Source organism: Denticeps clupeoides, chromosome 1, assembly GCF_900700375.1.
Source record: "Denticeps clupeoides chromosome 1, fDenClu1.1, whole genome shotgun sequence".
Classification (NCBI taxonomy): Eukaryota; Metazoa; Chordata; class Actinopteri; order Clupeiformes; family Denticipitidae; genus Denticeps; species Denticeps clupeoides.
The window spans coordinates 16,979,264-16,998,967 of record NC_041707.1 but is presented as its reverse complement, the minus strand read 5'-3'; the positions used below and the strand labels follow the sequence as shown (position 1 = coordinate 16,998,967).

The following is a 19,704-nucleotide window of genomic DNA, read 5'->3' as shown; positions in this document are numbered from 1 at the left end:
ATGAAGCCAGCAATATAAAAAAAAAAATCTGTGCTAATAACATTATGAGTCACAGAAAGAAACGATTAAAGTATGCTTAACCTTTTTTGTTTATTTAAACTTTCATGTCAACGCTGTATATAACCCTGTCATCTAAATGTCCTGCATTTCATATTATTTCTCAGTGGGTCTAATTTGTATTGAATTACTGAACGATTTTGGAGAAAAATTTGTTCAAAATGAATCAGATGCACTAATTCTACCTCAGAGTCGGTCACTGAACCCACAGAGAATTCAGCTGCCACCTGACCATTTTAATGAACTTTGTAACATCTCACTCTGTTGGAACTTCTCCCTCCTTCCCTCCCTAGAAACTGTTATGGTCAAAGCTCTCAGGCTCCCCAAATGCCAGTGCAGACTCCCAGCAGATGGTGCCGTCTGTGACCTTTGACCTTGGGGTGGCATTGAACACCTGCTCATCGACCAATTTCAACGCCTTCATGGAGTTCAACCATATCGGCTATGACAAGTTTGATCAGGTTAATACTTTTTTTTTTTCACTATCTGTGCAGAAGAGTGACAAATTAAAGAAACTCTATGACTGGTGGAAGCTATCTGTTGGGGCATTCTGCTGGTATCATGAGCTATGACCTGATTATAAGCCATCACCTCCAACCTATATTCAAAGTCATGATCATCCTCTCTTTCAGGATGAGTTTGAAAATGATCATAAATCACCTTCATTCACCAGATCTTAACCAAATTCAAACCTGATGTTCTACTATCAACATCAGAACAAGGAAAGAAAATATATTTTATACATGTTGTCCATCCTCCACATGGAGACTGGAGAATCTGTTGAGAATTTTTCTAATTCTGCAGATAGAAGAAGCATTTGGAGAAACCTTTAATGTTCTCCATTACTGGGTCTGTCACAGCAAGAAAATGTATGCAGTGCAGCAGAGATAGTTTAGTAGTTTGCCTCTGCCCAGCCTATCACCTTGTCCTAGATTCATATAAAAATAAAAATCCAGTGTCTCCCTGCAGACACTAAATTGCTAAACGGCGTAACCTTCCCTGATCCCACGTGATCCATAAAACTCTGAATCTTTTTGAAGGTACTGCTCCAGTGGGTCATGAATCGTGCATTGGGGTTGGGGCATGGAGGAGAAGCGCAGAGCGCTGAAGTCTCTCTGTAGCTATGAGACGAGAGACGTTGAAGGCCTCTGTGGGCGGTGACTTGCTTTTTCAGGGAAGAGTGCATCTGTCCTCTGAGGGTCGATGTCCCTGAGCTGTGTTTTAGATCAGAGTGTGCACCAAACGAACCACTTTACAGTGTTTCCGGAGAACTTAAAAGACACAACCTCTGAGGTCTGACACTTTGAGAATAGGCAAAGAAATCTCTTGAGTACTCCAATATACCAGATGGTGAGTTTAATTATGAAGCATTATTCTAAACTAAGTAGAAGTTTGTTAGGATAAAGCTAGTTCTTTGTCTAAGTGTCATGGGATGTTACCTCAAGGTGATCTAAAAAGGAAGAGCCAGAGCTCTTCTGTCTGCTCTTTCATTCTGTTATTTCTTTTTTTTCCTGCTGCATTTTTAATATAACACTTACATTTACATTATAGTTACACCCTTTTCAAGAGCGACTTACAATCAGAAGTTGCAGGGACAATTCCCCTGGAGCAAATCAGACATAAGTGTCTTACTTAGGGACAAAATGGTAGTTAGTGAGGTTAGAATCTGTTACTTTGTGGACATTTGGTTCATAGGTTACCCACTAGGCTTCTACCACCCCTGGAAGAATAGTCTTCCAGTATGTCTCTCTTCATAACACCAGACCTCACTCTACCGGAGTCCCCCAATTAAGGCTGTGTGATTAGAAATGGTTTTAAAATGCATTGCTTCCAACCAGCCGCTTCATGTGACTAATCCCAGCTTGGGCCCATTCAGAGACAATGTGCTTCACTATTTGCATGAGCCAACACCCAAACAAATTTGATATTGCCATAGTTTCAAGATCAGGAAAACATATTGAATTACCATCTTAAGAGGAACAATAATGAGAGTGCAACTCCAGAATTTGTCTGTAACTATGAAATAGTTTGAAAAATGTCTGGTGTAAGGTGGGTCGTAACTCACAATTTATGGAAACCGAATGGGAATTGCTGGTGTCTTCTCCTTGTAAGTTGCTTTGGATAAAAGCGTCTGAAAAGTAAAGTAAAGTAAAGTCTACGTGTGCCCCAGTTTCCTCCCATGTTCAGGGGACATGCAGGTTCATGTAACTGGTGATTCTCCCCTTGACTTTCACCCCAAATAGGCAGACTTTATCTTTCTCAAGATCCTGACCCAGATAAGCAGGTTAAAAACATTGATAAATTAGATAAATAGATAGTTGGCTGGTTTTCAGGAAACCAGGCTTACTTGGTGCCGTGTCAGTAGAGAACAGTATATGAGCAAAAGTTTTTCTTTTATCTTTAATAGTTAGATAAACTGTAATTTTATTACATAAAAAAATAATCCCAGCAAAGGTGTATATTTTTTTCCACACAGTGGGAGGATGAGGTTGTGTGTGTGTGTGTGTGTGTGTGTGTGTTTGGTTAAGAGGGGGTGCAGGGACAAAAAACAGCCTACAAGACTAACGACTCCCCTCCCCAAAAATTGATTTATCTTCTCAGAAATGATGGCTGCCCCCACACATCCCACTCACACACACACCACCCTCGTCCTCAAAGGGTTTATAAATTAATTGCTGTCTTATTAGAATGAAAAGCTTCTTGTGCGGACGTGATGGATAAGTTCAGCCCGTGCCCCCTTGCGATGGGGACCCCTCCCCCTCAGTTAGTGGTCCCAGCTGGAGCAGTAATTTACTGATCATATTAGCGCTGATGAATCGCTAACGCAGCCGCTGCTCGTCCATCAGCAGGGCGTCCTGAGCCGGAGAGAGTGGGACTGGCCTTCCCTCCTGCCCAGCTGCCAAAGAGCCATCCTAGTGACCTTCAGAGCACTGCTCGCTAACAGGTACAGCACTCTCTCTCTCGCTCTCGCTCTGTCCCTCCACCTCCCCCATGTTGTCTTCTAACTGTTGTCTGTCATGTCTGAGGATGTAGCTCTTTTATAATGGTCATGAAGGCACAGTGCCACTCTGGAGCTGCTGCTGCCAGAGGTTAGTGGTTACATGTTTGGGTTGTTTCACTGGTAAGCATTATTTGGAGCAGATGTTGAATTTGGAACATAAATGCAAGCAAATGTTTGCATAGTATTTTAATGTGTACACACACTGTGTGTATTTAATGTGCTGAGAATATTGCCCATATCATGTGTAGTTAAAACCAAAAAAAAGTGAATGTTGAGAACACACTTCACTCTCTCCACTCTTATGCACTGTTGGCTACGTGTGTGCTAGTTTGTATTTGTGTTTTACTACAATCCTTTGCTCATGTGAGTTTGTGTTCTGCCTATTTGTAGGATATAAATCAGATTTAAGTCATACTAAAGGCCCACTCTGGCGGTCCTGGAGAAATGGACGTGATGGACGGCCCACTTCAGGGCCTCATAGAGAGTGAAAGAATGAAAGACAGCCCCTTTGGGCGTAGAAACCAGGAGAGACTAAGGAGGGGGTGTTTGAGAAGTGAGGAGAGTGTGTCTTCCTGCAATCTGCATTTAAAATCAGTCTCGCATTTACACACACCTTGTAACAAAGGTTAAAAGCCCGGTGTGCCAAGGACAGCATTGAAGAATGCTGTTATGTTCTGTGTATGTGTGTGTGTGTGTGTGTGTGTGCAGATGTGCATGTGTTCATAGACGTGTCTCTGGCTTGTACAGCCGGCCTCAGTGTTAAAAGCCGGTACTCCCCTGTTGCTGCTGCACTTTATTTGTTCATGAATGAAGACCTTCCAAATACAAGCCCAGATTATTAAACTAAGCCTTGAGAAGTAGAGAGAGAAACTATATGGAATACATATTTTTCCACATTTTGTTTACCCTCCACAATACGAAACGTAGTTTTATAAACCACCCAGTGCCAAGGGAGATATTTCAGAGCTGAAAATAAGTTCATGGCGAGTGTTCGTGGATGCCAGATTCAAAATGAAGACTTGCATGACAGCTCTCAGTCATTGCTATAGGTGCCTCCAATTTTAAACTATTAAAAAATCATTGCATTTTGTGTTGTGGTGTCAAAAAGGCATGAGTGGGTAGTTAGTTCTTCCCCTCCAGTAAACAGATAAGTAGCAAGCAGTGCTTTCTTGTTTTTTTTTTATTTTATTTTTGGTTTGTTTCTGACAATCCAAAAAAACATTCATAATGTGACATTACAAAATGTTCTGCATCAGGTGTGTCTATTACAGTACTGCAACAATATGGCCCTTTTCAGGCCAATCAGTTCCAATTGTTTCTGTTCTGTTGTCGATTGTCTTTGTTCCTGTGTTGAGTCTGTCTCTACGAGTCAGTAGATTTAGCATCTGTGATTAATGCTACTCATACATGATGGGTAGGAGGTGATGTCCTCTCTGTCAGACATCCTTTTTTGCAGCCCAGTCCTCCTTCTTTTTTTGTTCCTTGTTGTGCCTCTGCTTTATTTATTGCCTCTCTCAGGCAGTGTTGGTTTGGGTGTAGAATGGCTTTTGATCATGCACAGTTGTGATTTGCATGTAGATGATGTCTGCCGTCCTTCATGTCATTGTGGTACCACTGGTGTCAAAGGTTTGGAGAGGAGGGCTCTATACTTTGCATTCAGTCATTTCCACCCTAACACCCCTCCACAACACCTTGAGCAGCCAGATGGGAAAGTCTGGGTTTACACAGGTGCATCTGCATGTGGGTGTCCTTCCACTGTCACCTGTCACTTCGGTCCTCTCTGTCGAATAGTGTCATAAATCACCTTGGAATGGAGCGCTTTTCGGCTGAAAGGCATTGATTAATGAACTCCCCCTCCTCCGTGCTGACACCCACCTGCTAGAGCTCCTGGGGACATGACCCACAAAGAAACTTCAGCCCGAGTTTTCCTCGTAGATCCACGTCACGCTGTCACTCAAACTGCCGGCTCCTCGAGGAATTAGTGTCAAACTGCAGGCATGGGACGTTCGAGCGTGGCTATCAAAGGCTCATTTAGGCTGGTGTGTTTCCAGAGCGAGTGTGAGCGCACTAGATGGTGCTCAACCTTGTGGGGCGATCACAGCAACCTGTACTTACTTGAACACTTTGCTCAAGGTTACAGATTTTTACTTTTTTTTTTATCTGCAGAAGAGTTTGGCATAAGTGGGAAATAAGTGGTAAAAGAATTTGCAGAACATTCATGTTCTTGTGTTTCAAATGTTCTTTGTTCACATAAAATAAGGTTCCACTAATACTGTATGGGAAAGGTCTGGTTAAATAGCTGATTGTGGACATGTGTGTCTGTGAGCATGTGTGACTGTGTCCGCTATGATAAAACCAACAGTCCTTTTGTTAACTTTTCTAATTTGACCCTGGTGTTATCATCTGCATTTGTATGCTTCGCTCAGGAAGTGCTGATCGAAAAGAACACATTTAGGATGATAACGTCCCATGTCTCTATTTCTGTGTCAGCAAGTGTGTGTTTTGCTGGAACTAGTCCTTTTGGCTTTTACTGAAGGCGTAAACATGAAAAATTAAATGAAAGTCAAGCTCAACAGAAGTTACCTTAGTTGATGGTAGTAGCCTAGTGGGTAACACACTTGCCTATGAACCAGAAGACTACAGAGTCACAGGTTCAAACCCCACTTACTACCATTGTGTCCCTGAGCAAGACACTTAACCCTAAGTTGCTCCAGGGGGACTGTCCCTGTAACTACTGATTGTAAGTCGCTCTGGATAAGAGCGTCTGATAAATGCTGTAAATGTAAATGTAAAACGTGTTGAATGTTGTTTTTGTGTTAAATTCTCATGGTTTTTGGCTAATCCTGACCGTGGCCGTGTCCGTGGCTGCTGAAACGCATGGAGAACCCTCGTCGCATCATTGGCCCAATATGACCGACGACACCCACACCGACTGCACTTCCGAGTGGGACAGACAGTACCCCTTGGTACATTGGACCATTCCGAATCCTCAGCCGGCTGAATCCCCTCTCCTACCATCTTCAACTACCACCCAATATCTGTGCACATCCAGTGTTCCATGTCAACAGACTGAAACCTTTCATCACGTCACCCTCCATTCACTGGATCCGCCGCCGCCATGGATCGTCGATGGGGGACCCCCCTATACGGTCAAACAAATCATCGACTCTCGCCGCAGTGGTCGGGGGCTCCAGTATCTGGTGCACTGGGCCAGATACAGGCCCAAGGAGTGTTCGTGGATCCCGAGTCGCTTCATCCTGGACCCCTCCTTGGGGACTGAGTACCGGCAGCGTACCGACTCCACTCTGGGGCCGCCGGGGTTCGGCATGTCACATGATTCCATCCACGTGACCGGGAGCAACACGGAGATGAGGTAACGTGACTCACATAAATTGGCAAGATGACCACTACCAGCTGCTCAGTCATTGATTGATTGCAATTTCTTTCATCTCGACTCATCTCCTTTTCCACCTCAACTAAGTAAGATTGATCCTGTTCATTTCCTCACCTCTCAACTCTTCCCTCTCAGCCTGTCCCTTCCCCAATTCAACCTAGAATGCGAACGTCAACATCCGTGTGGTGTCCGGCTCACGTTCGCAGTTTAAAGCAGAGGAAACTTTCTCGTTTATTTAAACACGCACTCGCGTTCTGGTCCCACGCTGGTACCATGACGACTGTTTGGGGCTGTGGTGGCCTAGCAGTTAAGGAAGCGGCCCCATAATCAGAAGGTTGCCGGTTCGAATCCCGATCCGCCAAGGTGCCACTGAGCAAAGCACCGTCCCCACACACTGCTCCCCGGGCGCCTGTCATGGCTGCCCACTGCTCACCAAGGGTGATGGTTAAAAGCAGAGGACAAATTTTGTTGTGTCACCGTGTGCTTCACAATGACAGTCACTTCACTTTCACTTTCACAAATATTAACTTATTACCCCAACAAGCCTCTAAAGAAGCAGTAAGTGTCTCTGTGAAGTTGGAGCTAATGGTTATATTGTGGTGCATATCAAGCGTGAGCGGCATCACTGTCAGCTGCAGGGCTGTCACGGCGGCATCTCTGTTTACAGTACGGCACAAGTTTCAGGGCGAGTCGGCGGTTGGCATCTTGACGCTGAGAGCTTTAAATTGCAACCACAGGCGCAGCGGTTTTCTGAACTGGGCAAATACCATCTGCTTTAAATGATGGCCATATGGCCAGCTTTTCTCTGGGAATAGAATAAAATGAAGGGGGGAAAAAAGGCCCACAAACAAATGTGTCAGAATGCGAAACCTCCGTATCCACAGACGCCGGGAGGCTTGGTGAGGGGAGGCCTCCGCCCTGACGGAGGTAATCGTTATTGCCCCCGTCAGAGCGTCGACAGGAAGTGAGTTTCCCAGAGTATCCCAGCAGTCAAGGTTAAGGAGACTGACATTTTGCTGCGTTCATTTTTCAGAAAATGAATGCTGTGTTCATTTTTCTTTTTTCTTTTTTTTTATTTCCTGATCTTGGTAAGGAAAACTTCAAAGAGTGTCAGTCTTGAAAGTCAGCACTATGTAACATGTCATTGAGGAAGGGCTGCAGTCGTGCTTGCTCTCTTTTACTGATGCTTTTCTGCTTTTCCCAGTGTTGGCCCTCTGTCTGACTTGTCTCTTGTCTGTTTCAGCGTGCCTTCTCACTTCTCACTCCAGTTTTTCTCTTTCAGATTTTGTCTTTTATTTTGGACAGCTGAAGACACATTGAGGTTTTCATTTGGGTTTAAGCCGCCGCGGGGTGTTTTTGTGTGTGGAGGGTCCCGGGGCTGGTGGCAGGGCAGCCGGTTTGGAGCAGATATAAATGAGCCGGGCTCAGGAGAAGGCCGTGGCCCCACTTTCTGTGGCAGCGACAAGTCGAAAGGCTCATTAATCAAATGCCGAGTCACATAAAAAAAAAAAAAACTGCCAGCATACTTCAAGTCACATCCCACACTGCCGACTGTCAACCAGGCTCTCCTCTCTCCCTCATCCTCCGTCTCCTTTCCCTTCCTGTTGTCCACCTCCTCCTAGGAAAAATGCTGTCCCAGCTAAATCCTAAAATGCCAGTCTGTCAGAGAGCTCTAGTCCTTTGTCTCTGTGCGCTTCTGACAGTGTGTGACAGTGGTGGGTTTTATCTGCTGGACTCCCGCTGAGTTGTTGACTTGACGAGTCAGTGACAGGAAATCAAAAACACTCCGTGGGCTTCATTCGGAGCACTTACCTCCTAATTATGGTGTGTGTTACGAACGGAGTCAATCTGACTTTTAATCCAACTGCAACTGTTCCTTGTAATGCGAAAATCTAGCACTAACAGGCAAGTTAAACAGACAACAGTAAAAATATTTTCTCACACTGACCCAAAGAAACAGTGTTTTCAATGATGGTGGATGGTGATTTTATTTTCCTGCTTTGTTCAGTGAACAGGGCATTTTACATTAGCAGCTAGACATTTGACATCAGATGTGCCTGAATAAACCAGATCAATAAAATTATCCATGTGGACAACCTTTTGGCTGTGTACCAGAATGCTTGAATAAATGAGGAAAAACGTAAATAATTATTTTACTACATTACCAAAAAGAGCACATTTCTTGCTTTTCTTTTGGCCAGCAAATTACCCAGGTAGGATGATCTACAGTGATCTTTTTCACACACCGGAGCCATCTTTCGTACTGTGGAAGCTGCTAGAACAGGGGATTAGAAACCTGGCATGTGACTGACATTACGACGTTGATGTCACTTCATGAGATCCGTTGTTTACTATACTGAACCCGTGTCCAGACCATCCATTAGCTCTGTTCTCTCCAGTGTTGATGACATCCTGCCAAAAGCCCGAAGCCCAGATATTTGACTTCAGAGCCCATTGGGAAACTTGAATTGGCTCCAGGTCTCTGCCTTTATGACTAAGCCACTGTGCCAGGGTAGGAAAAAAGAACATGATTAAACAGCGGAGTGTACAAGTTTCAGAGAGAGAGTGACACAGAGTTGTGTTTAGCAGAGGTAAAAACTAGTCATGTTGCCAGTGTCTTTATGCCACCACCAGCCTCACCATGCCATTTGCATTGGGGCCAGGATCTCATAATTAGAAGGATTCCGGTTTGTCAACATTAATCTGGGACCCAGCGAAACCCTGACATTTGTCCTAAATGCAATTCAAACAAGACTTAGTTCTGGTACATGTTTTCCAGTCACAAACAATATATATCTCAATATCAAATCTGAATAAAGGTGAAGCAAATACTGCTAGTGAATCAACCTAATTTATCTGAAAATGTAAGATTCTGCACATGTTCCTACAGAGTATTTTGTCTCATTTTGTCAGGAACAGCGGCGTGACATGGCATGGAGGCAAGGACACATTTGCACGACTTTCATGGAACAGGGGTTTACTTATAACAGTAATACATCATGCAGGACAAGGTGCAAGTACATACAAACATATAAGAGACTTTATCGAATGTGACCTATAACAGTAAAAACTTAAAACTGTTGGGTTTTACAATTAGTAGCAAATACTGTATATAATGTAAGTTTAGCTTTGTATTAGTTGTATTGGATTACTCTTATTACTCCAACTTATAACTAATAAGTCATTATTTGGTTAATACGATTAATTGATATACATTTATTAATATCCTAATATAATCCAATTAAATAATTAGAATCATTTATTTAAATATTGGTCAAAGTGTGTTTAATTATTACTTTCCAGAAGAATTGTTACTTTTCAAATCAAATGAACCAACTGAACCAACACGCTAGAGATGTTTAAACTCCATTTAAACTGCATAATGAGGATGCCCATTTTAAGTCTAAAAAAAATCTATATTTAATAAATAAACTTTATTTGTAAACATTAGAACATTGTCTTTCAACTACCGAGAAAGGACAGAGAAAAATACACTTCAACCAAACAGGAAATCTGCTTTCTACTGTACACATTACAGTAGAAAGCACATTATTAAAGAATTGCATATTATAATTACTAGGAACAAATATCTATAAATAATGTAAAGACTATGCATCAATGAGTTCAGGTTGTGGAGGAAGACACCAGAGTGAAAATATGTCCCCTGGGTTATGACCTGGGCGGAACCCAGGCCACAGTCCAAGCTCCTGAAGCTCAGTCTTAATCAGCTTTTAATGATGAGAACAGATCCAGTGGTTTATGTCATGGTCAGGCCTAGGGGGAACAGGAACTGGTGGTTGTGATTAGGGAACTAAGATAAAAAACAAAGATGGACAAATAATATTATTTTGGTACATATTAAGCAGATAATAATAATAACGTATAATAATAATAATTGTCTGTATAATAATAGTGAAAGAGAATGCATTAACTGTATGGCAATACTTTGAATAAATATGACATCATATGTGTAATTTGTTCAGGCATACAGACACCAAACAAATGCAGAACATGACTTCCGATGCTAGCATCAGTAGAAGCTCAAACACTCATATTCTTCCTTCTCCTGCTTCTCATAGCTTCACAAATGACCACAGTACCCATATTTTATCAGAAAATGTTTAGAGAATAGCATACTGTCATGACAGGAGGAGGACCCAGGCATAGGTATGTTTCACCAAATCTTTTATTTAAACTGGACGAACAAACACGAAAGGCTCTACTTTTAGCTAATGCTACAGGCACAGCACCTGTATACACACAGAAACACACAGGAGAATCAGAACATCTAAAACAGAATAAACCATTATCAATTCTGACATTCAGCCAGTTTTCTTGCAACGCCGCAATTGCACTTTAGAGGGTGTAACCCTCAACATCTGAGGCATCACCTCCTCTCTGACAAACCACAGCCAGAGCATCTGCTGCACAATGGTCTCCCTTATTGGTGCAGACCTGTCCTGTCCTTTTCTTTATCTGTCTTTAGTGAAATTGAAGTGCAGCACAGCACACGGTGACACAATGAAATGTGTCCTCTGCTTTTAACCCATCACCCTTGGTGAGCAGTAGGCAGCCAGGACAGGCGCCCGGGAAGCAGTGTGTGGGGAGGGTGCTTTGCTCAAGGGTACCTCAGTGGCACCTTGGCGGACCGGGATTCGAACCGGCTGATTTCTGATTACGCTTCCTTAACCACTAGGCCACCACTGTCCCTTCAGGTGAATATGAAATACGTGTCATCGTTGCGGATGCAGAACAGACCGTATAATACTGGACAAATGCTGTTGTGAGAAGACAGATTTATGCCATAACCTTGATGTTGTCAAAAGTACCAACAGTGTGTGGTTTTTGTTGCAAAGTGGAAAGTGTGTTTGTTCTACGCTGTTCCATGATGGCTGGTACAGCCGACAGGCAGGACTAATTTCGGTCTGCTTCAGCCAATAAATCAGCCTTCTGCTCACACATTTACAGGCATTAACAGCAGAACGTAGAACAAATTAATTCCCTAAAAAGCCATTACAGGGCCGACTGAGCAACAAAAGGACCACTTCCCTAGACTTCTTTGCACTGCCCTTTGTTTACCTGGTACCTGGAATTCCAGGCTTGTTTAACATGACAAAGCACTTGCATAGACTGCAGTGTAAAATGTCACACTAAGGCTTAGTTTGTATCCTTGTGTCATTTTACTGGGCAAATATTTGCAATTGTCTGTAAAATGACCTGATTGGATTGAATCTCATTCCTCTCTGTCCTGCAGACTCTAAACTGAGCTGAGGAGCAGAGCTGGTGATGATGCACCGAGAGTCTTGTGAGCGTGCATCTGCCGGCTGTGTCTCACCAAGTCTCCACGGGAGCACAGGGCTGTCAAAGTGTCACAGCAGAGGTGATGCGGGGGTGCCGGGCAGGGCCCCCAGTGATGGGTGGGGGAGTGGCCGCACCAGAGCCTGTACAGATGGCCATCTAGTCTTTTTTTTCCCCCTCTTCTGAAAGCAGGAGGCAGAGCATTTAGTGTGCATGTGTGTGAGGGAAGAGTGTGTCGTGTGCACGCGTGTATGTACGTATGGGGCAGGTTGTTCATTGGCATTCACTGGTGACATTCCTTAGAGGATGGCAGGTAATGAAGGATGTCGGGCCAAATTCGAGGACAGAAACCTGTCACCTAACACATCCAAAGAGTAAAGTCATGTGTGTGAAGGTCAGCACAAAAACTTCTGGCCTGACCTGATCATTCCATAATGCATGTCACTGATTCCTATTATTCAATGAATTGGCAACCTAATTCATCTAGACTCTTCTCCATCTTGGCCCCTCGGTGGTGGAATGAATTACCGCTTGAGGTCAGAACAGCTCAGTCACTGAGTATTTTCAAACGGCAGCTCAAGCCCTTCCTCTTTAGAGAATATTTAGATTAACTTGTAAACTTCTTATTGTCTGACTTATGTACAGAATCTACAACAAGAGTGAAGAAAACGATTGTATTCATAGTTGAGGGTCATAATGAACCAGAACTGATCACTTCATTGATAGTAACTTGAAAGCACATTGTAAGTTGCTCTGGATAAGGCCGTCTGTCAAATGCCTTAAATGTAAATGTAATTTTGTCATAACAGGTCTACCAATTTAGCTATGCTGATATCGTCTTACCATACTTTTAATCAAGGCTCAGCTCTTGCTTACGATGCAGTAAACACCAATTGCTCTGGAAGTTCTGGAATCTCTCTTCACTTCAGCCAACTTTAACATTCTCAGCCACAGCAGACAACGAGGCACCTCTTGAAGTGACAGGTTGTGATGTTAGCCCAAGTTGTTTTTGACAGAACACAAAGGAAAGAGGGGGGGCATGAAAGGGACACATTGAATTTCTCTTCAGAGGTGGATTGAAGTCACTGGAATTGATTATTTTTCTCTCTCTTCTATCTTGATCTCTTTCTGCCCCCAAGCATCTTTGTTTTCTCCATATCCCTGTCCTGTTTGGTAGACAGGGTCTCCTCCTCTGAAGTACTTAACAGCTGATTAACTATCTGGATTGGTAGTCTGCTGTGTTTCAATCAGCACAACGAAATAAGAACTTTCCTTGCCTGAGCCACGAGGTTTGTAAGATACTTTCCTCATCCATCTAGAACTGTTTTTTTAGTCAGCTCACTTTTGGATCCTTTTGGTTCATTTGGTCTGTTTGACCAAATCTGAGTCTGGGGCAATAGGTCACCTGTCTACTGTTCCTGGCAATCAATAAGAAAAGCAAAGATGAAGAAGATGAAGTTGTGAGAGGACGTTTGGAATGAAGGTTTCTATATGCAATGCTGCCCTCTCCTCACTCTCACTCATTTGTCTTGCTGTAGATCTCATCGTGGACAGGCTGGGTGCTTTAGGGTGCAGGGCAGGTTTGCTCTGCTCTGACCTGAAGCTGTTCCAGGCAATCAGTCACAAAGCCCAGACGCCCACCAACCCCCAAATCTGCAGCCCCAGTCTGAGCCTCCTTCACCTCCTTCCTCCATCTTTCAATGTCAGATCATCTTTGCTTGGTGTGTGTGTGTGTTAGTGAGAGAAAGAGAGAGAGAGTTTGGGGCATTTCAAAGGTGGTTTTTGTCCTTTCCCCCTCTTTCTCGCTCTCTTTTCTGTTTTCTTGGAAGAGCCTCACCGCCTGCTGGCAAGTTTTCCGTTTGCCGGATGCCCCCCTCCGGTTTTCTTTTTCTTTTTTTAAAGCAGAGGTCAGAGTGCCGGTGCTCTCTGCTGTTTGGTGGTGCCAGGATCTGGGGTTCCGATGCCCTCTGGCTGAGCAACGGGCCCCTCAACCCTGCCTGGCGTGAGGCGGCTGCACCTCCTTTACCTTCACACCCAAAGGCAGGAAGTACAGAGAGAAACTCTGAACTTTCTTTACTGCTCCAGGAACAGATTTCCTTACCCAACTTACCCATTTTTATTTAGAACTCCCCATGTTTGCCTGTGGTGGAACTTTATCAAATTTTTCAGTGTGTGCAATTGTACAATTAATAGTCTAAACCTGAGTGTACAATGTATCTTATATATGCTAATTATATGTGTTAGCACTGATACATTGAATACAACAGCTAAACGATAACACTAATTCCTTCCTCTACAGGAAATGTATAGAGGCTTAAATGCTTAGAAATGCTTTCCATGTCTTGATGCTATGCCTCCATGGTTTGTGTGTGGTCATGTGACTGCATGGCTACATCTGATTAATGAAACGGTGTTGTGATTATTGTTGCCATGTCTGAATAGTGAAATAGTAATGTGGTAATGAGGGTAGTAGTAGCCTAGTGGGTAAGACACTCACCCAGGTTAAAACCCCACTTACTACCATCATGTCCCTGAGTAAGACACTCAACATTGAGTGTCTCCAGGGTGGCTGTCCCTGTAACTACTGATTGTCGCTCTGGATAAGGGCGACTGATAAATGCTGTAAATGTAAATTTTCTCACATTCTTATTGGAATTTCTTGAATTTTGGAATATGTTTCATTCTTAGGACACTCAAGTGGGCCCATACTTCGATTTCATGTATTTATTCAATTTAATTACAGCATTTTTAATATACAGTGGCTGCAGGTTCCTGGATTTTTTCCAGGCACTGATCCCATATCAGCGTAATAGTGCTCTGCTCTGTGACTCTAGTCACATTACAGAACTGTGTTAGAGAACTGTATGAAACCCTGTGTCACAGCCTTATGTTTACATTTATTGTTGATTTATTTTATTGTGTCTTTTTTTTTGGACTGCCAGGATGTTGTCCTCCTTTGAAAGATAAACCAGCTCACCCCCTTTTTTTCCTCACAGCACCCCACTCTCACTCTCCTCACACATTTTCTACAGGCGCTGTGAGGAGAGTAGATCTGAGGGGAGTCATACTGCTCACTCTGGTAACTGACACACAAACACACTCGCTCTCGAAAGAGCCTACAAAGGCAGCTGTCCTCCGGGAATCAGCATGTCAACACACTATGCAAGTGTTGTGTGTGTGTTTTGGTATGGGCTTGGTGAAGGGACTATTATGTGGGTGGTGGAAGTGGTTAACAAACTTGCTGGTTTGGACACCACTTACCAGCATTGTACTCCAGACTATCATTTCTTCCAGGATGACTTTCCTGTAAGTAATGATTGATTGTTCTGGAATATCAGCATAATGAAAGGAGCCACACACAGCAGCAACCAAGTGAAAGACAAATATAACACAGGCTAAATTAAACTTCAGGTATCAAACAGGTTTTCGCCGCTAATGGCATGGTGACTAATCAGCTCACTCTCATACAGGTCTTTCAGCTCTTCAGCTATCACACTTGTTTATTGGATAATGTTTTGCAGTTATGGGTCCTGGACAGATTTTCTCTTCACCCATTCCTAACTCATTATTTACTGGTTTTGTTAAGCTGGTTTGATTAAACAGTTTTTGAGCATGGGAGCATGACTTCCTTCTCCTTAAATATGAGGTTGAGGTTGTGTCTGTTGTATAGGACTCACAGGGCTAAAGCAAGATTTCATGCTTTTATAGTCATTATCTTGTATTATATCTCCTGCCATAAGGGGATAGTTCAATACCCATAGAACATTTGTGTGGTTCCTATTGCACAAAAAAGGTTATGAATGAACCTCTTAATTTCTCATAAATTCCACAGCATAGCACCAATTTGCTGTCATATAATATATATTGTTGAATATTAGGAGCAATTATTGCATATTAAAATTGCAGATTTGTCCCTATTGAATGATCTGAGTTGTTGTTTAACAAGTATTTCCTTGAACACTAGATGAGCATAGTGTTGCTTTTACTTTGCAAAATTTCATCATTCTTTGTTTTGGGATTTCATTGACAAACACTCGTGGAATGGAGCTGTCAGAAGTCTTACCCTTCCCTCCCAGTTTTTGTTTCCCCCTCTGTCTCTGTTCTAAGTGATTATCATGAACCGGACAAAACACTTGAATGGATCACTAAGTAAGTAACTAAATAATGAGAACAACAGTCCAAACGTGTTAACTGTGTCTGCGATTAAATGAATTATGAATGCAACGAGAGGATTAGGCAACAATGGGAGAAGTAACTTGAAATCCTTGGTTGGCTTCCTTACCCGGAGCGAGATTGTCTAATTAGCACTTTCAACACAAGTATATGATCTCATTATTGTTTCTCCACTTACATAACATACTTATGGATGAGTGTTGCACCACTGTTGCATTAAAACCAGAGATAATTTGTTTTATTGTTCTGTAGCACTATTAAAAATCAAGGTATGCAAACAGAACGCACACATCTTTGCTAATAATAAGGAATTTCCTTTTAATGTGTAGATGACCATGAAAAGAAGCAAATGATTGCCCTGGTTTTTGGTAATTGCTCAATACATATCATGTGTCATTTTGCATTAGCTGTAATGGGTTAGCCATGAGATGTAATGAACGTTCAAGGGGAGTGCGATATTGGCTAAAAATCTATTTTCTTCATTGATATTGATAAGTAGATGATATTTTAAAATCACCATAAAAAAGGTGCTTGACCAAAGTAACTCAAACAGTGTTTGGAATCTGAATAGTATCTTGTTTTTTGATGTTTTGTTTCATTTTGCATGATTGCATTCACTCACTATCCAGAACCACAGGGTGTACCTATGGGCAGTATAGAGTCACCAATCCAGTTTGCGCACATGCTTTGGACCAGCGGGAGGAAACACATGCCAACACAGAGACAGCATGCGATTTCCACACACTAAAGCTGCAGCTTGGTTTTGATTGTGATGAATTTGATTGCATTCATTCACAAATTTTGACATAGATTAGTTGACGTAGATTACGAGGATTTTATACCCTGGTGCTGTTTGCTATGCTATCTTAATTTTGCCCTGACCATGCACAGCTATGCGCGGCTATGCACTCACATTGTGCTTGTTGACTCCGGATATGTGATTTGCATATGCATATAGTTGCAGCAGCAATTGAATAATTAGCGTTGATTATATATATTACACCCCTAGAGGGCGCCTTGAGTTTCCTTTTTTGTGGGCTCACTTGTTTCATGAGGACACATTGTACGAGGAACAGGGAAAACACGTGCTTTCGTCAAATCAATGTATGGCAGCGTTACTCTCATTGGGTTTTCTTCCATAGGGTACAACTGCTAATTAGTGTTACTGGCCTCTTTTTTTAGTGTCTATCTGACGCACATATGCACACGCACAGAGCCCTTGGAGCCGATAATGGGGCTGAGTTGAGTCATCTCCTTGAATACAAGCACTGAAAGAAGAGGAGAAAGCTCGAGGTCCAAGGGCCTGTGTTCTCGCTCTCTCCCTCTCTCTGTGATAGTAGAGTCGGTCCATCTGCCAGCAGCCCCACGTGAATGTGTGGGAACGGCCGGGCGCTCTCCCAGTGCAGAATGGGTTGCTCATGTTTGTTGGGGGGGGGGGGTTCCACAGAAGTGTCCCCATTGTCACCATGTCACCGCAGCTCAAGCAGGCTGACCTCTGCACCCTATGGATTCATGGCCATGCAGACTCTACCCCACCCCCAGCCTCCCTCACTGGGCTTTGTGCTTCCACTAGGGGGTAGTCTAGCCTTTTAGGACTGCATTCACAGTGCTGATAGCCTCGGATGCGGAACGTATGCTACGTCGTCGTCTTCGCTTTTATATTGGAGCGCAATATATCCCTTCCCTCTTTCTCCGCCTCGCTCTCCCTCTGGCTCGCCTTTCTTGCTGCATTTTCTCTCTGAAACTCACTGTCTCTCCATCTCTTTCTCTCGCTCAGGGTTTCGGTGTCTGGAATATCGCACATTCCGGCAGATGTCGCAAATACATCACCGGACGGCGATGCACTGAAACAGTATGCATGCGTGAATGTGGTGGGGGATGAGCAGCCAAGCTGCCGTGTGCCTGTGTGTGTGTGCATGCACATCCGCACATATATATGTGCATGTCTGTTCATTCAGTTTTGTACGTTTTCGTGCAAGGTTCGTCAGTGTAGGTGGACAGTTGTGTTTGACATTTTATGTACAAGAGGGTTTGAAGACCATTGTGGCTTCTTAAGCAGGTCCACAAGAACACACAAACAAAAACGAAACCATTGGCTCAGTAGTGGCCAGGCCACATGGACGTTAACAGTCAGATCAGGGGCTACTCAGATCAGGGGCTACTGGACCATCTGACAAGCTCTAGAAATGAATAATGCTAATGAACGCAGTTACTTTTTAACAATCATGCACACACAGAGACACACACACAGACACGCAGAAATGACTAAGTGAATTGCAAAGTGAAAGCGTCTTTGTCTGCATTTGAGCGGGGAGGGTTAGGGGTGTGGGAGACAAAGGCTCCTCCTTAGATCTAAGGGAGAGAGACGGAGAGAGGAGATTCCCCAGAGTGGAGCTATCCCAACCACACTTCCTCCTTCAGGGGGAAAAGTTTGCAGCATCTGCTTCGGTTACTGGAGTAAAAAGGACGATTTTGGCGCGCTGCATTAAAGCAAAGCCTCCAACTACATACGCCTGTGCTAGACTGAGGCCATGGAAAACTCTTGTACATGGACATCTAAAAAATTGCATTTATGTTTGCCTGCTGTTCATTTCATTCTCTTTTATAGTGCTCTAACTGACATTAACTCCTATGTCTTACTTGGTATCATGGCTGTTGGTTCTTAAGGCTTTGAATCATCTGCGAAGATGAATAATTTAGTGCCCACCTCAATTAAATTGGAGCCTGTGCCCGCTTGAGTAACCTTTCAGATATGATTTTATTTATTATTAATCCCATGTGAACGCTCATGTTTAAACTGTTGCTGTTTTGCAGCATGAATTTCACTGAAAGTTGAACGGCATTTTATATATTGTGATTTTTTGCAGGAGATCTCTGTCTAGACCCAACTCTGCATCCCCCTCATAGTACTGAAATGGATGCAAAAGCAAATGTAATTGTAATGCATGCATATATATTGCATTCCTTGCATTTTCCAAATCTATTCTGAGGCATGTGTTCCATTAGTTCCATTTTCAGAATTTTCAGTTTTCACTGCAAAGTGGCTCTAAATTGCATTGTGTAAACTGACTTTGACTTATAACCTTAATATTTTTAGGGTAGTTTAGAATTTTTCCAATTCACAATATTTTTCTATTTTTCTGATTGTGAAGGCTATGTAAGAATTTGTAAGCTTTTGATAAATGTGTATCATTACTCAATATGTTCATACTGTATCTTAAGGTGGAATCCACAAGAAATCCAGCCAAATGCGCTACAAATTCTTTATACAGGTTAGTATACACTGGACAGTAAAAACTAATACATTGACAATTAATTAGACAATAATTATGTTAAATTAATAAGTAAATGTGCCATCACCCTGGAAATTCACCTTTCCATTTTTAGGGATTGTGGTTGTGGAACTGAGAGTTTGGGATGTCAAACACCTTTGTTCATTAGTTGTTTTCTTCTCTCTGCGGTCTTCTCCAGGGACTCGTGTGTGTTTATTTAGTGAGAAAAGTTGAGGTAATTAAGAAATAAATTAACCTTGGAGACTTGGCTTCTTTCTAAACTTCCTATATGAAAGGTTATTTTTGAGCGCCTCGTAATAAGACATTGAGAAACACGCAGAAGTGATTGGCGACAGTGCTGTAAATGATTTATTTTTTCATCACATTACGGTATGTATTTCTTTTTGAAATATAATTTTTTCAGTGTGTGTATTAAAAATCCTATTAGAGATATAACCATATTACCACCTATGGGAATATCTGACATTTGATACGAAATGATTAAATCT

At 42.7% G+C, this 19,704-nt stretch overlaps 1 protein-coding gene across 15 annotated transcripts in view; it reads left to right on the top strand.

Moving 5' to 3' along the window:
- The window catches only part of kiaa0825 (KIAA0825 ortholog), a 107,458-nt gene that overhangs the window by 46,552 nt on the left and 41,202 nt on the right, over nucleotides 1-19,704 (top strand). For 11 of the 15 annotated variants that reach the window (XM_028983651.1, XM_028983620.1, XM_028983610.1 and 8 more), the window contains 2 exons: nucleotides 351-518; nucleotides 2,904-3,001. In XM_028983651.1, the coding sequence (XP_028839484.1) occupies nucleotides 351-518; nucleotides 2,904-3,001 (266 nt within the window). Of the gene's footprint in view, nucleotides 1-350; nucleotides 519-2,903; nucleotides 3,002-5,941; nucleotides 6,432-13,288; nucleotides 13,362-19,704 lie in introns of those variants that run through there. The other 4 variants (XR_003750126.1, XM_028983690.1, XM_028983667.1 and 1 more) reach the window with 4 other exon arrangements.